At 38.0% G+C, this 20,077-nt stretch overlaps 1 protein-coding gene across 7 annotated transcripts in view; it reads left to right on the plus strand.

Moving 5' to 3' along the window:
- Positions 1-18,887: 18,887 nt before the first annotated feature.
- Positions 18,888-20,077, plus strand: part of LOC134364722 (G patch domain-containing protein 8-like) — a 62,766-nt gene continuing 61,576 nt past the window's right edge. For 3 of the 7 annotated variants that reach the window (XR_010021880.1, XR_010021878.1, XM_063080836.1), the window contains exon 1: positions 18,892-19,025. Coding sequence is in view for 3 of the 7 variants with exons in the window: in XM_063080836.1 (XP_062936906.1) it covers positions 18,981-19,025 (45 nt within the window). In the remaining 4 variants the exon portion in view is untranslated. Of the gene's footprint in view, positions 19,026-20,077 lie in introns of all 7 variants that reach the window. The other 4 variants (XR_010021879.1, XM_063080835.1, XM_063080834.1 and 1 more) reach the window with 3 other exon arrangements.

Here is a 20,077-nt window from a genome sequence, read left to right on the forward strand (position 1 = left end):
TTCTCCGGGATAGATCACATATTAGGTCACAAATCAAGTCTCAACAAATTCAAAAAAATTGGAATTATCCCATGTATCTTCTCAGACCACAATGGATTAAAACTAGAAATTAATAACAAACGAAACTCTGGAAAATATACAAACACATGGAAATTAAACAGCATTCTACTTAATGACATATGGGTCCAAGAAGAAATCAAGCAGGAAATCAAAAAATTTATTGAAACTAATGAAAATAATGATACATCATACCAAAACCTGTGGGATACTGCAAAAGCAGTATTAAGGGGGAAATTTATTGCATTAAATGCTCACCTCAGAAGAATGGAAAGATGGCAAGTGAACAACCTAACACTTCACCTTAAAGGTCTAGAAAAACAAGAACAATCCAAACCTAAAGTTAGCAGATGGAAAGAAATCATTAAGATCAGAGCAGAACTGAATGAAATTGAAACCCAAAAAACAATACAAAGATCAATGAATCAAAAAGTTGGTTTTTTGAAAAGATAAATAAAATTGACAAACCATTAGCATGGCTAACAAAAAAAAAAGAAGAGAGAAGATTCAAATAACAAACATTAGAAATGAAAAAGGCGATATTACAACTGATTCATCTGAAATATAAGGAATCATTCGAGACTACTATAAACAACTATACGCCAACAAATTTGAAAATCTGGAGGAAATGGATAAATTTCTGGACACACACAAGCTCCAAAAACTGAACCATCAAGACGTAGAAAATTTGAACAGACCAGTAACAATAAAAGAGATTGAAGCTGTTATCAGAAGGTTCCCAACAAAGGAAAGCCCAGGACCAGATGGATTCACAGCAGAATTTTACCAAACATTCAAAGAGGAATTGACACCGATTCTTTACAAACTATTGCAAAAGATTGAAACAGACACAAATCTCCCAAACTCATTCTATGAAGCAAACATCACCCTGTTACCAAAACCAGGTAAAAATATAACCAAAAAAGAAAACTACAGGCCAATATCCTTGATGAATATAGATGCAAAAATCCTCACTAAAATACTAGCAAACAGAATACAGCAACACATACGTAAAATTATTCACCACGATCAAGTGGGATTCATCCCAGGGATGCAAGTTTGGTTCAACATATGCAAATCAATAAATGTGATACACCATATTAATAAAGTCAAACACAAGGACCATATGATCATCTCTATAGATGCTGAAAAAGCATTTGATAAAGTTCAGCACTCATTCATGACAAAGACCCTCTATAAGTTAGGTATAGAGGGAAAGTATCTCAACATAATTAAAGCCATATATGACAAACCCACTGCCAATATCATCCTGAATGGGGAAAAGCTGAAAGCTTTTCCTTTAAGAACAGGAACTAGACAAGGATGCCCACTCTCACCACTCCTATTCAACATAGTGTTGGAAGTACTAGCCAGAGCAATCAGAGAAGAGAAGGAAATAAAGGGCATCCAGATTGGAAAAGATGAAGTCAAACTGTCCCTGTTTGCAGATGACATGATCCTATATATCGAACAGCCTAAAACCTCTACAAAAAAACTCTTGGAATTGATAAATGATTTCAGCACAGTAGCAGGATACAAAATCAACACACAAAAATCAGTAGCATTTCTTTCCTCCAATAGTGAACATGCAGAACGAGAAATCAAGAAAGCCTGCCCATTTACAATAGCCACCAAAAAAATAAAATACTTAGGAATTGAGTTAACCAAGGAGGTGAAAAATCTCTATAATGAGAACTACAAACCACTGCTGAGAGAAATTAGAGAGTATACAAGAAGATGGAAAGATATCCCATGCTCTTGGATTGGAAGAATCAACATAGTGAAAATGTCCATACTACCCAAAGTGATATACAAATTCAATGCAATCCCCATCAAAATTCCAATGACATTTTTCTCAGAAATGGAAAGAACTATCCAGACATTTATATGGAATAACAAAAGACCACGCGTAGCCAAAGCAATGCTGAGCAAAAAAAATAAACTGGAGGCATAACACTACCTGACTTTAAGCTATACTACAAAGCTATAATAACCAAAACAGTATGGCACTGGCATAAAAACAGACACACTGATCAATGGAATAGAATAGAGAATCCAGAAATCAACCCACACACTTACCACCATCTGATCTTTGACAAAGGCACCAAGCCTATTCACTGGGGAAAGGACTGCCTCTTCAGCAAATCGTGTTGGGATAACTGGATATCCATATGCAGGAGAATGAAACTAGACCCATACCTCTCACCATATACTAAAATCAACTCAAAATGGATTAAGGATTTAAATATACACCCTGAAACAATAAAACTTCTTAAAGAAAACATAAGAGAAACACTTCAGGAAATAGGACTGGATACAGACTTCATGAATACGACCCCAAAAGCATGGGCAACCAAAGGAAAAATAAACAAATGGGATTATATCAAACTAAAAAGCTTCTGCACAGCAAAAGAAACAATTAACAGAGTTAAAGACAACCAACAGAATGGGAGAAAATATTTGCAAAATATACATCTGACAAAGGATTAATATCCAGAATATATAAGGAACTCAAACAACTTTACAAGAAAAAAACAAGCAACCCAATTTAAAAATGGGCAAAAGAGCTAAGTAGGCATTTCTCTAAGGAAGATATACAAATGGCCAACAGACCTATGAAAAAATGCTCAACATCACTCAGCATCCGGGAAATGCAAATCTAAACCACACTGAGATACCATCTAACCCCAGTTAGCATGGCTAAAATCCAAAAGACTCTGAACGATAAATGCTGGCAAGGTTGTGGAGAAAAAGGAACTCTCATACATTGTTGGTGGGACTGCAAAATGGTGCAGCCTCTATGGAAAATGGTATGGAGGTTCCTCAAACAATTGCAGATAGATCTACCATATGACCCAGCTATCCCACTGCTGGGAATATACCCAGAGGAATGGAAATCATCAAGTCGAAGGTATACCTGTCCCCCAATGTTCATCGCAGCACTCTTTACAATAGCCAAGAGTTGGAACCAGCCCAAATGTCCATCATCAGATGAGTGGATATGGAAAATGTGGTACATCTACACAATGGAATACTACTCAGCTATAAAAATGAATGAAATACTGCCATTTGCAACAACATGGATGGACCTTGAGAGAATTATATTAAGTGAAACGAGTCAGGCACAGAAAGAGAAATACCACATGTTCTCACTTATTGGTGGGAGCTAAAAATTAATATATAAATTCACACACACACACACACACACACACACACAAAAAAAAAAAACCGGGGGGTGGGGAAGAAGATATAACAACTACAATTGCTTGAAGTTGATACGACAAGCAAACAGAAAGGACATTGTAAGGGGGGAGGGAGGAGAGGGAGGAGGGAGGGAGGTTTTGGTAAGGGGCAACAATAATCAGCCACAATGTATATCGACAAAATAAAATTAAAAAAAAAAAAAAAAAGAACTCATTCTTCTGAAATACACGTGGAATGTTTTCCAGAACGGAAAAGATGCTAGCCATAAAGTAAGTCTCAACAAATTTAAGAGAATTGAAATCCCACAATATACATTAGAATAGCTATAATCAGAATTAAGAGACACTGGAACTTCCATACATTGCTGATGGAAGTGTAAAATGGTATATAATCCCTCTGGGAAATTGTTGGACAGATTTTATAAAGTTAAGAATACACTTACCCTACAACTCAACCATTCCACTTTGTTGTATTTACTCAAGATCAGTGAAAACATATGTCCACAAAAAGATGCGAGCATGAATGAGTGTTTATAGCAGTTTTATTCTTTATAGCCAAAAACTGGAATCAACCCAATATCCATTAGCTGACAAATGGGTAAACAAAATGTGGCATATCTATACAGTGGAATACCACTGAGCAATAAAAATAAATGAATTGCTTATATACACAGTATGGATGAATGTCGTAGTTATGAGCTTCCATTTCATTGCGATTTTTTAAAAGGCAAAACTAATCTATAGTGACAGAAAGCAGATCAGAATAGGGCTGGGAGTGTTGAGAGGCTTTATGGAAATGGGGCAAAATAGAAGTTTTGGAGTAATGAAAATGCTTTGTATCGTGATTCTGGTGGTAGTTAGATTGTCCTAGCATGAGTGAGGAGTTTAATTCTTATCGATGTAAGTTCAAACAGCAAAGTTGCTGGTAAACTATAATTTTTAGAGAATAAGTTTTCTCAGTAAGTGGTCCAAGTAAGAGATTGTTAGGGCACTTTAAATCTGTAGTGTGTTCTTGGGAGTCACTGAATCAGTAGTTGGAAAAGTTTTCTCAAAAGTAAGCATCAAGACTTGAGGATTTTACAGACAGTTCCAACCAAACTCTAGAGACATACTGATCTAGTCCCATATACAACTCTTACAGGGAGATGAAAAAAAGAGAACATTTCCCTATTCATTCCATGAAAGAGGTATAACCTTATGACCATTTCCACATGAAAATGTTCCTTATATCTTGTGAGTTTGAAAAGGCATTAGAGAGCACATGGTTAAATTTATCCAGGGTGTGGAGACTGTCAGTACTAGTCATCACTATTTTACCAAAAGAAACTGAGGCAAAAAGAAATAACTTAGAGTCTAGCACAGTTCCTATTTGGCATGGAGTAGATTCTCAGTAAATGATGAGTTAAATTGCCAATGTGAGGGGCCGGCGCATGGCTTGCTTGGGAGAGTGTGGGGCTGAAAACACCGAGGCCACGGGTTCGGATCCCTATGTAGGGATGGCCGGTTCGCTCACTGGGTGAGTGTGGTGCTGACAACCCCAAGTCAAGGGTTAAGATCCCCTTACCGGTCATCTTTTAAAAATAAATAAATAAATAAATAAATAAATAAATAAAATTGCCAATGTGACATTCTTGTTTGGTTAAACCAGCCTATCTTAATCATTAATGGTGAGATATCTTGAATAAGCGAGTTATAAAAATAAAAAAGATTCCCTTGTTTTTCTAATATTATATGCTAAATTTATATTACATATAAAATTAATGACTTTGTACATTTATATATTAAAACACTAAGCTTATTTTGTTAGTGAAATGGGGAATTGTTATTCTAGACTAATGAAAATGCTTTATTTTAGAAATATAATTGAATATCTTTGCCAGTCTTTTACAATATAAATGCATTTATAGTATTTACTTTCCGTGTGTCATTTGTTCTGAGAAAAATTTCTGAAAGGAATTTGAAGTACTTTGATGCTGTCTTCAAGTCTATCTTTAAGCCAAAACTAACTCTTATAATTAGAATTACCAAAAAGCACTATAAATATAGCCTTAAAACCAATTTTAGAATGTTATTGGTTACCTACTGACCAAATGATTCTTCAAATTAAATGTTTTCCCCCTTCAAAGTAGGGTAGTGTTGGCTGCCCTTGATACTATTTCAAGTTCTCTTTTAAGCCACTAACTCTAAGGGCATTTGAAAACCTTTCATTTTCCTCTTCATTGTTTGCCTCTCCACAAACTTACTGAGAACAACCTAGAGTAGAAACTGTTAGAACAGGTCTTCTTCACCACAGATATGACTGCTGTGGACAAGACTGACATTTCGCCCACTATCTGCAGAGTAACTCTAGAGTCTGGGATCTTGAGCTATTTGTACAGAGCTGGAATAGTGAACTCTGGAAGTTCATGGCCCCAATTCACATTTCCTCTTTTAGGATAGCTAATTTAAAGAGATATGACAAGCAAAAGACACAAATAGGTAGTCTATAAAAGAAGAAATAAAATGCTAAGAAATACCAAAACTATTTCAATTCTACTAGTAATCAATCCATTGAAAGAATGAGATAACATTTTGTGAGTGTTTAATTTGCAAAGATTTTAAGTGATAATGTTTGTAAGAGGATGTGTAGTGGTTAGAATGAAAGTCCTGGAGCCTCATTGCTTGTGTTCAAATTCTGGACTCATCACTTAGCAGCTGCTACTTAAAATCTTGGTTTTAAGTATTTAAATCTTGTACCTTAGTTTCCTCATCTTTTAAATGGGCTAAATAATAGTGTCTATCTCAGAAGTTTGTTGTGAGGATTGAACAAACTGGTATTTGTGAACGAACCTGTAATAGTTCCTCAGACATATTAAGAGCTCACTAAATGTTAGCTATTGGTATAAGCAGGGATTTCTATACATAGGCACTTGCTTTCTGAAAAGTAATTTGCTCCCTAAGTATCAAGAACATAAAAAGTGCTTAAAAACTTGTAATCCAGTAATTTCCCTGTGAGGGAAACTATCTGAGCAAAATAATAACTACTTCAAAGATTTATATACAATGATTTTTTTTTAAATCAAAGCAAGAGTTTTGATAAATTGGAAATAACTTAAATGCAACGTTTGGAACAAAATTAATAAAATTATGCTATTTATAAACGTAAGCTTTTTTAATGCAATGGTTAAAATGATTAGGATAGAAGTTCTACTATTGACCAAGATAGAAAAATAAGGACTTAATTTACTTTCCTGCCTTAAATAACCAGAAAAATATATAAAATATATGAAAAAAAGTACTTGCAGATATTGGACAATAGGCAGATCAATATGCCAAAGTGGCATATTTTTAACTCCTTTAGCTCTATAGTGTTAAGATGTCAATTCTCCCCAAATTGATATACAGATTCAACAAAATGCCACTTAAAATCCCAGCAGGCTAGTCTACAGCCATACCACCCTGAATGCGTCTGATCTTGTCTTGAAAGTCCCAGCAGGCTTTTTCATAAAACATAAATTATTTAGCTGATTCTAAAATTTCTATGGAATCGTAAGAAACTAGAATAGCCAAAACAGCTTTTATGGAGAAGCACAAGGTTGGGACCCACACTATCTGATTTCAAGACTTAACACAAAGCTGCAGTCAACAAGGCAATGCTGTACTGAGACACAGACATGTGTTGTCAATTGATTTTCAACAAAGGTCACAAAATAATTCAAAGAAAAAGAATACTGTTTTCAATAAGTGATGCTGGTATAAGTAGATATCTATATGTTAGGAAAACAAAACAAAACAAAAACAAACCTCCTTACTTACCTCACACTATAATAAAACCAGTTTCATAAAATGTAAAAACTGAAGGTAATCAACTTCCAGAAGAAAACTGGAAAATATATCTGTGACCTAGCTTAGGGAAAGATTTCTTAGAAATGACACATGCACAAACCAAGAACTGCCATCAAAGAATGCACTACACTGTTGGTGGGACTGTAGATTGGGGCAGCCATTATGGGAAACAGTATGGAATTTCCTCAGACGACTACAGATAGAACTGCCACACGATCCAGCAATCCCACTGCTGGGTATACAGCCCAAGGAATGGAAATCATCATGTTGACGGGATGCTTGCACTCCCATGTTTATTGCTGTTCTATTGATAATAGCCAAGAGTTGGGACCAACCTAAATGTCCATTGTTGGATGACTGGACAAGGAAAATGTGGTGTATATACACAATGGAATACTACTCTGTCATAAAAAAAGAATGAAATTCTGCCATTTGCAGCAACATGGATGAATTCAGACACAATTATGTGAAGTGAAATAAGCCAGGCATGGAAAGAGAAATACCACATGTCCTCGGTCATAAGTGAGAACTAAAAAATAATAATAATTAGTTAATTGATTGATTAAGAAAAGAAAGAAAGATACAACAATCATAACAATACATTTAGCTTTCAAAGGGAGAGAACAGAACTGACGTTACTAGAGATGGGTAAGGGGAAAGGGGAATGTGAATAACAAAGTAACCAATAAAGGGCCATTAAAAATGATTAATTATGTATAATATTGAATATACTAATAATCCTGATTTGAGCACAGATATGTACAACCCATTATGTTTCAATAATAAATAAATAAATAAACATTAAAATAAAGAAAATGAAGAGGCAAGCCACAGACATGGGGAAAACATTCACAATACATAAAAGGAAATGCTATGGTCTAAATGTTTGTCCCTTTAAAAGCTCAAGTGGGGGCTTGATTCCCAATGTGGCAGTGTTGAAAGGTGGGACCATTAGCAGGTGACTGGATCATGGAGACTATGCTGTCATAAATGGATTAGTTTATTCATTTGTGTAGTGAAGGGTTAATGGTTTAAGGGATTATCATGGTTTTGAACTGGTATTCTGTTATGAGTGACAGAAAATGGGCTAATATAGGAAGCAAGTCCTTTATTTTTTATGCATAATAAAATTATATATATTTAATAAATATATATATACATAATACATATTTTATATATTTTATGTGTACTAAATGTATATATTATATATAAAATAAAGGACTTGTATCCAGAATATGTGAAGAAGTCTATCAATTCAATTTTTTAAAGTCATAAAAAAAAAGGAAAAAAATCTGAATAGGCATTTCATTAAATAATAAATATTAATGAAAAGTAAGCACATTGTTATGAGAGAATTGTGTCTCCTTGTATCACCCCAACCAAATTTATATGTTGAAGTCTGAACCCTCCATAACTCAGATTGTGACTGTATTTTGAGATATGGTCTTTTCAAAGGTAATTAAGTTAAAATGAGGTCATTAGAGTGGACCCTAATCCAATATGACTAGTGCTGTTATAAAAAGAGGAGATTAGGACACAGATACAGACAGAGGAAAGACCATGTGAAGACACAGAAAGAAGTCAGCTGTCTACAAGCCAAGGAGAGAGGCCTCAGAAGAAACCAGCCCTGCTGACAATTTGATCCTGAACTTTTAGCCTCCAGAATGTGAGAAAGTAAGTTTTTGTTCTTTAAGACACCCAGTCTGTGGTACTTTTTAAAAGCACCCCGAGCAAACTCATCACACAAGAACACGTTCGGTATCATTAGAAAAGTGCAAATTAAAACATACTAGAATGTCCAAAATTAAAAAGATAGTCAAAATCAAATGTTGACAAGGATGTGGGGCAACTGGAATTTTCATACATTGCTGGTGGAAATGGAAAATGATATAGCTACTTTGGAAAACAGTTTGGTAATTTTTTTTATAGCGTTAAATACACTCACCATACAACCCAGCAATTATATTCTCAGAAATTTACGTAAGAGAAATGAAAACATATGTTCACTAAAAGAATTGTATTTAACTATTCAGAGCAGATTAATTGATAATAGCTCACCTATGGAAACAACCAAAATGTCTACCAACTGGTGAGTACGTAAGCAAATTGTAGTATATCGTATAATAGATTACTACTCAGCAATATATAGGAAAACATTATTGATACATGCAACATTACAGATAAATCCCAAAACTATTATGCTAAGTGAAAGAAGCCAGACCAAACACTACGTACTGTATGTTTCCATTTACATAAAATGCTAGAAAAAGCAAAACTATAGTGACAGAAAGCAGGTCAGCAGTAGGATTCAGGGGTAGGAATAGGAAATTGACTGCAAAGTGACACTAGAGAACCTTTTGGGTTGATAAAAATGTTCTAGGTAATGATTTTTGACAGTGATTAGACCATGGCATACAATTTGTCAAAATTCAAATTGTGCAGTTAATTAGTGAATTTTTCTATGTAAATTATACTCAGCCAAGATGATTTAAAAAATAATTAGGATTTACAAAGAGTTTTGATGGCACTTATACAATGGTAAGCAAAAAAATCAAAACATTAACTATCTATGTAAAATACATTGAAAAATGATAAATTATATTATAAAATGAGAAATATACTTTTTTCTTAGTGATGGAGTTATTGGTGCTTTTATTTTGGTATTCTTCAGTAATTGCCAATTTTTCACGGTAAATGAATTTTATTTTTTTTCCTTTAAAGAAAAAATAAACTTAAAAACTATATTAGTTCCTTCATTTTGTTTGATTTTCAAGAGCTACCTAAAGTGATAGAGCGGTAGTAGTAATGGAAGTCAGAACAACAGATTATCTCTCACAAACTCCAGAATAACCATGAGGCTGAATTTCAAGTGTTAGTCCAGAATCCAAGATCAACAACAGGCTGTTGACCTCCTGCTGTTACAGTGAACAGGTGTTCTGTGTCATTGCTTCTACAGTATTTGAGCCACCAGCACCCCACCTCACCATCTATACCATATATATTCTTTTTCCTCTATGGAGAGGCTTCTGCTAAGTCTTGACTTCTATGTCTTGATATCTTCAATCTGCCTTCCCCGTGTGCTCCTCATATCTCAAGATCAATCTCTTGAGAGCAGGAATCATATAGGTCCTGCTAATTATCATTTGTTTTGATTCTAAAATACATCCTAAAATTGATCGACACTTCTCTCTTTGAGAGGCGGAGGCTAATTCGACTCCTTGAATGTGGGCTGTCACTAGTCCCTTGTTTCTAATAGATTCAATGTGGCAGATGTGATGACGTGTGCTCCCAAGACTGGGTCTCAAAAAGCACTATGGCTTTCTCCTTTTCTTTCTCTTGGGTCACTTGCTTTGAGAGAAGCCAGTCACCATGTCATAATATTCAAGTAGCCCTGTGGGGAGGCCCATAAAGACAGGAACTAAGTTTCTTGACAATAGCCAGAGAGGAGCAGAGGCTTCCTGTCATTGGCCACGTGAGTGAGTCATCTTTGAAGCCAATGCTTCTGTTCCAGTCGAGCCTCAGATGACTACAGCTCCAGCTGACATCTTGACTACAACCCAAGCCAGTTAAGCTGCCCCTGAATGCCCAACCTCCAAAAAGTATAAGATAATAAATATGTTTTGTTTTCAGACAGTGAGTCTAGGGGTAATTTGTTACACAGTCGTACTGCCCACATTAAAAGGGAGTTGTATCTTAAGCTTCCCCAGAGATTGACTGTCTTAAGGCACCCAGGCATAAAAAACAATACAAGAGTGTTCTCTCAGCAAGCAGTTTGGGTTTAGAAATTTGCCCAGGAGTGGAGTTATAGAAAAGAGGGATATTTTTATTGGCTATGCAGTAAAAAAAATCTGAATAAAAAATGCATGCCCTTTTAGGATAATAGACAAAGGACTCCTAGCTTAAAAAAACAGAAATAATTATTTTCCACACAAACAAGACACCAGATATCGATAAATTAGTTTAATAAAAAGTTTCACAGAAGCCTAAGTTTCCTGGAAGCTGGTTTCTAAGGTATGTTGTTTTGAATTTCTAGATTTGCCACTGTTAACAGTGTAAACCTAAGTCACTTAGACTTTTTGAGTTTCTTTAGAGTAATTATTAATCTTGTTTTGGTCAAAAAACACTTTCGAGAATCTACAATTTTCTTCCTGATAAATATAGTCTGCCGCAGTGAGTTTAAAAACTCCCTGCTTCTTTTGGAAAATATTTCCTACCTGGCAATCGTGCATATTTAACTTGAGTAATTCCAGTAGTCAGGGTCCAAGTAACTCACGATTTTCCAGCATTTTACAATCTGAGGATTTTCAATTAAATGGTTTACTACAGACTTACTACTTCCACTCCATATGTTAAGTAGTGCTTTATAAATAAAGTTTTTCCTTTTTCAATTAGTGTTTTACTTTCTGTTCCTAAGGGAGCTGAGAATCCAAACTATAACACAGGTGTAGAGTTACCCGTACCCAGTACAGCGGATTTACATAAACTGCTGTGACACACCTATTTGTTATAAGTTATGAATTCTTGGTGTTAAGAAATAATATTAACTCATGTTGGTGCTCAATGGGAGACTAAATTTAAAGGAAACCCTCATGATCAGTTCACTACCTGGTTTCTGTACATTCAGCTTTCTGTCTAATGAACCTCTTTTTATTGGAGCATCAGAAAAGTAACCCAGGATGAAAGGACACATTGATCACAGATTAACAGCATTGTTTTCACAAACAACAGACAATCCTGTTTTGTCATTTATAGAGTAACATATAGAGATCACAGGAGCACAGAGACAACCTCTGATGGCATTATCCTTCTCAATACTCCTAGCTGAATGTAACTACACATGGCCACAAGGACACTTTTTCTGTAGGTTAACCTTTTTAAAGATTAATGATTCTTCAGAATAAAGTACCTATGAAATGAATCTATGAGATGCTGAAATGGGATCAATACTGATGGACCTTGGATGTGACTGGCGCCATCTTGGACATGACTGGGGCCATTTTGTACACACTGAGCACAATATGGCCACCAGCCTTTCCCTTATGAGAAACCTCATGGTATATGAGAATAGAAACTCCTCTACTTCCACATGGGTGCAGCCTTCCACCTGATCACATCAGCCAGCCTTACCTTCCACAGCAGCACAATCCCCTCCCTGATTACGTCAGCCTTCCTCACAGTCTATATAAGCCCTCCCTCCCTGACGCTGGTTGCTGCTCTCCATTTTGAGTGCAGCCTGGCAGATTCTTTTCCTTTAATAAAGCTTGATCAGTACCCGGTGTTTTGGCTCACTTTCTTTCAAATATTTCTTCCATAAAGGATGAAAAGGAAGACACTAAAACATCTTGTTTGATTACTGTTTGGAACAGCAAGACAGCAGGAATCAGATGAGTGGCTTTGCTCCTCCCTACAATCCAAGATAGGATATTCCAAAAAATCCATAACTTGCCCTCAAAAGAAAGTGAAAATAATTCTTCCCTATTCATGAAATGTTTCACCTACCTTAAGAGATGGATTCCAATGGGGCTTTCTAGTTAGAGTCCCCTCACTGATTGATTGCCAGTGTGGATTTCATAATAATTTCACCTTCAGAAGACATAATAAAGAGAATGTTGTGATATTAAATAGTGACCAACTGCAGCAAGTAAACCGTTTCACATAATTCTTATTTTTTAAAGATGTGTATTTTTAAAGTTTCAGTTTCAAAGAAAAGAACCTTATTTCATTAGCATTAGAAGAACACAAAAAAAGAAAGAGAAGCTGCTACATCAACAATTGACAGAAGCTACTATGGTGAGGAACATTAACTAACAACGCCATCTACAACCCTCTCCGCAACCACAACTCCACCTTCTCCTCTTTGGGTGGAAAAAAAATAGAAACCAAAAGGTCAATCTAGTGTTGTAATTCAAGTTAGAGAATAACAGCCTAAGATTATTAAAAGGATTCTTTCACAATTTATGATAATGTACAATCATGTTCTTTTCTCCTAAAAGACTTTTGCAGGATTGTATTTATTTCTTATAAAGGTGAAATATCACTTGTCTTGCAACAGATGTGAAATTATCCTTATTAGATACTTTTCTCGACACTGGTATTTTAACACTGTGATTAAACCAGATGGAAAACAACTTTTTTTTTTCTATTTCTTTAAGAAAGGAAAAGGTAGTGGAGAGGAAATAAAACACACACTCACAACCAGGTACTTTCAGATTCTAGTTGCCATAACAACTTGAATCAGCTTCCATCATTAAATCATCTTTTGACCATGCTTATGGATTTTTTTGTGTGCAACAAGTAAAGAAGTCATTTATTTCATTTATTTTCTATTGAGGAAATCCTTCTTTTTGAAAACCGCTCATTGTCTATTTTATTAAACAGAAGCAGAAAAGTATTATAAACCCCCTCTCAAAACTATAAAGCACAATGGCTCCCCAAAGAAAGCTAGGAAGTGTTTTATTACATTTTTGCAGACTCCTAATGGTATTTGTAAAGGGCATTTTGTGTCCACGAAAATTAAATACTTCTGGTAATTTTACAATGTGTGAATTATCGATATATTTTCCTCTGTTTCAATAGGCCAATTCAAGAATTGTTTATGATAACACCACCAAAACATATTGCAGTAAAATGCCTTCCTTCTGCCTCTTGTCTATCGTTTAATCTGTGGGTCTGAACACATCTGGAAAACAGTGAAATCAGTGGGAAGTGTGAGAAGCTGGTATTGAAGCAAGTTGCTTCCTAGCAACAGCAGTCAGGAAAACAGACTCATTTGTCAAGGGGCCCCAAGCAGGAAATTAGGAGGCCCTGGAGAACGACAATGGCATAATCAAGGTGCAAAACCCAAGTTAACATTTACCTTCCCAAAGAATATTCAATGTCCTTTCTAAACCGGATGCCCAAAACTGAAAAGGAGTACGAAACCCATGACGGTCATTGGAGAGGACTGCTTCTCTCACTTATGTGACGAAGCTCCGATGTGTATGTGTGTGTGTTTGCTCAATTCATTACAGATTGTTCCTTTGTAAAATTAATATAAAATATAATAATATACTATAATATAATAATATATATAATATTATATATACTATAATATATAATAATATATATTATGTATATGATATAATCATATCAACCATAAAAATCCTATGAACTGAATGAGGATAAAATTTTACCTAGGAGGAGAGAGGGGAAGCTAAGACTAATTTCTCCAGTGGTTCCTCTTCATTTTTAACACAAAAGGTAAATGTCGTGCTTAGATCACAAAGTTCTTGAAGATCTTCCTCATACCCCTGTTATTGTAGGTTTATTCCTCATTCCTTCCCAATGTGGAATTTATGCTTCAGGCACAAGGAATTCGGGTAGATGAAATCCTGGAATTTCCAGGGCTTTCCTGTTCCCATACCTTCCCACTTTCATCCTCTCTGCCTGGAAAGCCTTCTGCTGCCCCCACCCCAATTCCTCTTCCTTCCTCTTATTCATTCGTTCAACAAATGTTTTTGAGCTATCTGAGTGACAGGATTTTTATGTGAGTTTTAAATGAGATAGTGCATTTAAAGGGCATGGTAAGGAATGCAGCACATGGCAAGAACTCAAAGATGACAACGATGATGGTGATGATGGTGATGCTGACACTGATCATGTGGACAAGGACTATGAGGTTATACGATGATTTGAGGATCTAACGCTTTGTTTCGTAGCTACTGATTTTTAAGTCACCTCAAATAGACTGTGAAGCTCCATTGCAGGAATTGTGTTTTTCACCTCAATATTTCCATTTGCTAATGAGGTTTCTAGGGTACAGTAAGATCATTATAAATGTTGGGAGAGTGGTAAGAAACTGAAGGGGTCATAACACGCAAATATATCCTCCTATTCTTTTTCCACTATGCAGTGTTATATATCTTTTAAAAGGTCCCTTTTTCCAGCCTCCTTACCACAGAATGGAAAAAAAAAAAAAAAAAAAAAAAAAACCACTCTCCATTTTAAATGACCCTGGGTGGAAGCAATTAATTTATTTGTTAATTTAATTGTTGGATTATTTCAGACCTTGTAGAAATGGCTAAGCATTCATTATCCACGTAAATGGAAGGGGAATGTGACAGCATGGAGGTGTATCACTTGGATCTCCCCTCAAGAAAGAACTTACTCTTCAGCTGCAAAAAGTACAGTTTCATGATCTGTCTCAGCTTTCAACTCAAGGCTACAGCCTTCTCCGGCAGTTCCCAGTCAATGACTGAGCCTAACAGAGTACAAGATCTTGGCAATTTCTGCCTAGCCAGGATTCCTCCAAGGGGGAGTTCTTACTCTAGAGCTTTCACTGACTTGGCTGAGACTGTTTCTGATCTACATCATGGCATGAAGCTCTTCTTCCCAATCCTGCTTCCTTCCCATCTTATCTTTTGTAGGTGTTACTGTAACCTGTGTACTTCTCAGTTCATCTCAGAGTCTCCTTCCTAGAGGATCCAAATGGCATAGGAATATGAAAATGCAAAAGCATGCTTTTGGTTTCCATGATGGGAAATTAAGCATTGAGTCAAACTGGAGTCTAGCTAAAATAAAATAGAAGAAAACAAAACAAAAAACTTGAAAAAGATATAAGCAAGACCGGGCAGAGCACTTCCCCCATTTATCTGAAATTAAGCACAGAGAAGGATAATTGTGTCCCCCACCTGCTGAGACACTCTATTCTTTACCCCTTAATGTACTACTGTCACTACTGCCATCTGAACTTCATTGTTTCTGTCTTCATTTTTCTCCATTGCGTACATTCCTGATGCTTTCAGACTTCGGGACTAATATTCACAAGTCATCCTTCATCTTGTTTATATTCAGAAAGGTACCATAGCCTCTGTGGGTGACTGAAGGCAATCTTAGGTACCTTCTTGATTATTTAACAGCTGAGAGCAGGAAGATATAGCCAAGCTGTAGCTATGTCAACAGAGGAAAAGGTAAATTTATTCAAACACCTAGTAATAAATTGTGGGGGAGGTTTGTACTAAATCAGTAGTTCTTAGTCTCTTTTGGCATCTTGAATACATTTGACTATGACACAAAAGGTGTGGGCTCAATCCTTAGATTAAAAAAGATACTACTATTATTAGAATCAGGACTTTAGGGTATGGATTCTACTATTATCTTTTCATTATAATCAATGTTTTACTGTTAATCATGAGTGCATACTAGGATCATATTTTGCTGTATTAATGAATGTTTTTCATTCACAGTAGTTTTATTTGTTGTTATTCTAAAAATGAAATGACTGCAATTCTGCATCAGGGAGGGGAAGCTTCAGAAAAATGAATTAATTAATAAATATATTAATAAATAAAATATTTTTTTAGTGTTTGGTTTTTCAAAGCTGATGTCAAATTTTCCTCATCTTACAGCAGATAAAAATTCCTAGTGTGGAGAGGGGGAAAACAAAATTAGAGGTCAGATGTGCCTCTCTATGCACGGGTGAAAAGATCAGTGCAACAATTTTCATATTTAGGGGAGTCACAGGCCCCTTTGAGAAGCCGACAAAAACCATGGACCTTCTAAAAATATACATCACACATTTACAAAAAATTTTGTGCATAATTTCAGGAGGTTCACAGACCTCCTAAAACCCATCTGCCAACCTCTGAAGGATCTATTTGGAGGATATTGCTCTAGATTGTGGAAATAAAGGCACTTTTATTATGGCATTAAACTAATTTAATCAGGGGCAGCAGGAGAGCATGCGGGAGCAGTCAGAAGTACCCTGAAGGCACAGTCACTGAGTTCTGACTTCCTGAATGATTAACGTTCAGACATTATCTATTCTGGGAGAGACAAGTCTCCAGTTTCTCTTCTCAATTAAAAAGAATAGAAACGAACTCATAAGTGCAGATCTCAAATCAGTTATAAAATTATCACCTGTGGTGTCTATTGTGGACTGAATTGTGTCCCCTCAAAAGTTTAATGTATTGGAGGCTTGATCCCCGCTATGGCAGTGTTAAGAGGGTGAGAAATTCTATTATGATAATTGTAGGGTGGGGTCTTGAAGAAGTGATAAGGTTGATGGTTCAATGCATGTGGTTCCGAGGCCTTTAAAAGGAGAGCACATGAGGAGCCACGTCTCTGTCTTTGCTCCGCCCTTTTCTGCCATGTGAGGCCCCTGTGTTGCTGTGAAGTCCTGACCAAAAAGGCCCTCACCAGATGTGTTCCCTGGACTTTGAACTTCCCAACCTCTGAAACTATAAGCAATACATCTCATTTTCTTTAGAAATCATCTAGTTTCAGGTATTTTGTTATAAGCAGCAGAAATAATACATTATGACAGCAAAAGTAGTCCCTTAGGCCACACCCTTCTCTCAGTTGAGAAGGTAGAGTTGGTGTCTAAAACATGGAAGACAGAGGGCAGTGTGAGAAGTTGACATCAAAGAACAAGGTGCTTCCTAGCGACCTATCTTGGGAACCTCATCTCATTTGTCAAGTAGCTCTAAAGCAGAGGGTGGGAGAGGCCGGAGGACTGATGGTGACATGTGCTCTGGTTTAACCAAGAGTTAACATTTGCTTTACCACTCTAAAATCATTCTTCATAACCTCCTTGAATGAATAGAAAACCAGGGATGGGGTCTTTTAAAATGAAATAAGGGAACAAATGAGATAATGTGGTCATATCAAAAAGAATAAAGAGGAGATTGAAGCTCTACACTAACTCCTTGGGTGACCTGAGACAAGTAAAAAGTCTGGGCCTCAGTTTCCTTCCCTATCAAGTGATGATAGTATTATCTGCTACAATAACTTGCAGTGAGAGCAGTAAACTGAAAAGGTAAGACAACAGAGCTGCTAAAATTCAGTCCTACACAATGTACAGTTCCCAAGAATACGGGGCATTGGGAACTGTGCCATTATCTCAGCAAGTCTAATACCTATCACCTGGATAATCAAAAATTTTCACACTTGCTTCATCTATCTCTTGTTTTGAGCACAACTATCAGTTGATGAACAGTGGTGAGCGCATCAGTAACTTGGGGCCTCAGTGAGGGAAAGTCTAGACTGATCCGCCCAACAGGATTATTTTAACAATTAAATTATTTATTTATTTATTTATTTCGGTAAGGGCATCGCAACCCTTGGCTTGGTGTCGCCCGCACCGCTCTCAGCCAGTGAGCGCACCGGCCATCCCTATATAGGATCCGAACCCGCGGCCTCGGCGCCATCAGCACCGCGTTCTCCCTACTGAGCCACGGGGCCAGCCGTTTACCGGTCATCTTTAAAAAAAAAAAAAAAAAACAGTCGTTTTAGAGGTTGTACCTCTCACCCTCACCTGCACCCAGTTTTATTTTTTTGTGGTAGTCGTTAACACTAAAATTATATAATTATTTTATTAGTTATCTGACATCTCCCCTATGAGATAAGGGCCCTTTCCTGTCTCGTTCACCGTTTAATCCGCAGGGTGAACCGAGATTCGATACTAAATAGTCTGGCTGTAAAGTCCGCGTTTTCAAGCACTACATTAGGCTGCTATTTAGCGAATAAAGTAGACGATGGACTTCTGCCTACACAGGGACGCAATGGTGAGAAAGGATCCTGCGCACGGGTTAAGCGAAAAACACGCAGAGCCGTCCACACAGCGGCCCCTCCGGAAGCGCTTGACCCCCCCCCCCGGGGGGTGCGCACGCGCGGCCGCAGGGTTCGCTCTCGGCCGCCCGCGGAGCCGGGACGTGAGGGAGGGTTCCGCCTCCGGGGCTGGAAGGCGCCTGCGCCGGCGGGGTCCCGGTCCTGACGCGCATTCTCGCTCACTCCCTCCCTTGGCTGCGCGCGCCCGGTGGGCGTGGGAGGAGGCGGGGAACGGGGGAGGGGGCGGCTGTCGCGGGAGGAAAGGAGCGAACCGGAGCGCGTCGTCCTGAGAGGAGCGGAGGCGGCAAAATGGCGGATCGCTTCTCCCGCTTTAACGAGGACCGAGACTTTCAGGTAAACATGGGCGTCGCTGCAGATCCGGGGAAGGCGTTGGCTGAGCCCGGAACTTCCTTGATCCCCGGCTCCCAGCTCTCTTTCCTTCCACGCTCTGCTCCGGCTCGCGAGCCGGCTGGCTCTTCTCCCGCCTCGGATTTCTGAGGGGCCTCCCAGCTTGAGGCGAGGCCGCATCTCCTCTCGCCTCTTAACCTCAGGCGGCCGGGCTTGCGGCTGCGGCCTGTTCGGCCTCGCGGTTTGGAAGCCCAGCCTGGGTGCTCGTGAGGGCTGTGCTCTCCTCGGGTCCGCGGCCTGTGCGGGCGTGGGGCTGGCTCCCCGGGGAAAAGAGGGTCGGGCTGGGAGGGCTGGGGCGAGTGTCATTGGGAGGCCGGCGCTTCTGAAGCCCTGGATTTTGCCCGCAGGGACCTTCTTGGGATCCTCCCGCGTTTCCTCACTGTGCTAATCAATGTCCTTTCATCTTCTGTTTTCCCTTTTCCTCACCTGGGGAAAGGGTGCCTTCGTTATCAGACGCCTTTTTGGCTGGTCAAACATGGAGATTTTCCCCCGGGCATTGCTGTTGTTAGTCCGATGTAAACTTAACTTCAGTTCCTACATGGAACGAAGGTTTATAAGGAGCCTCATGATACGGGCTTTCCGAGCGTGTGATGACTAGTGTCAAAAGCTCGCTTTTTCTTTCTTCAGTTGCAGATGTTGATGTGCAAAAATGTCTTTGTGATAGCAAGCATTATTGAGGAATACGTAAAGGCCAACTTAAGTAGCTCCTCTTTCGGCTCTTTAAAATCCCTGGCCGTGGAGCACTGTTACCGCGGAAATCTGGGAGACTGAAAGGGGGTTAGTAGAGATTGGCTATTTCTAGGTAAGATACATCCTCAGAGTCTCAAAGAAACCGCCGCATACTACGGCATCTCCTGGCAACAGCAATTTGGGTCAGCGGATGAACCCTGTTGTTGTCCCGCTGCAGATCTTCCTTAAAGCAACGCGGGACACTCTAGATATGTTTCAGAAGCCAGTTTGAAGAATTTGAATTCCCTGAAGTGATTGGGTTGGTAAAC

The sequence above is a fragment of the Cynocephalus volans genome, chromosome 16, assembly GCF_027409185.1.
Source record: "Cynocephalus volans isolate mCynVol1 chromosome 16, mCynVol1.pri, whole genome shotgun sequence".
Classification (NCBI taxonomy): Eukaryota; Metazoa; Chordata; class Mammalia; order Dermoptera; family Cynocephalidae; genus Cynocephalus; species Cynocephalus volans.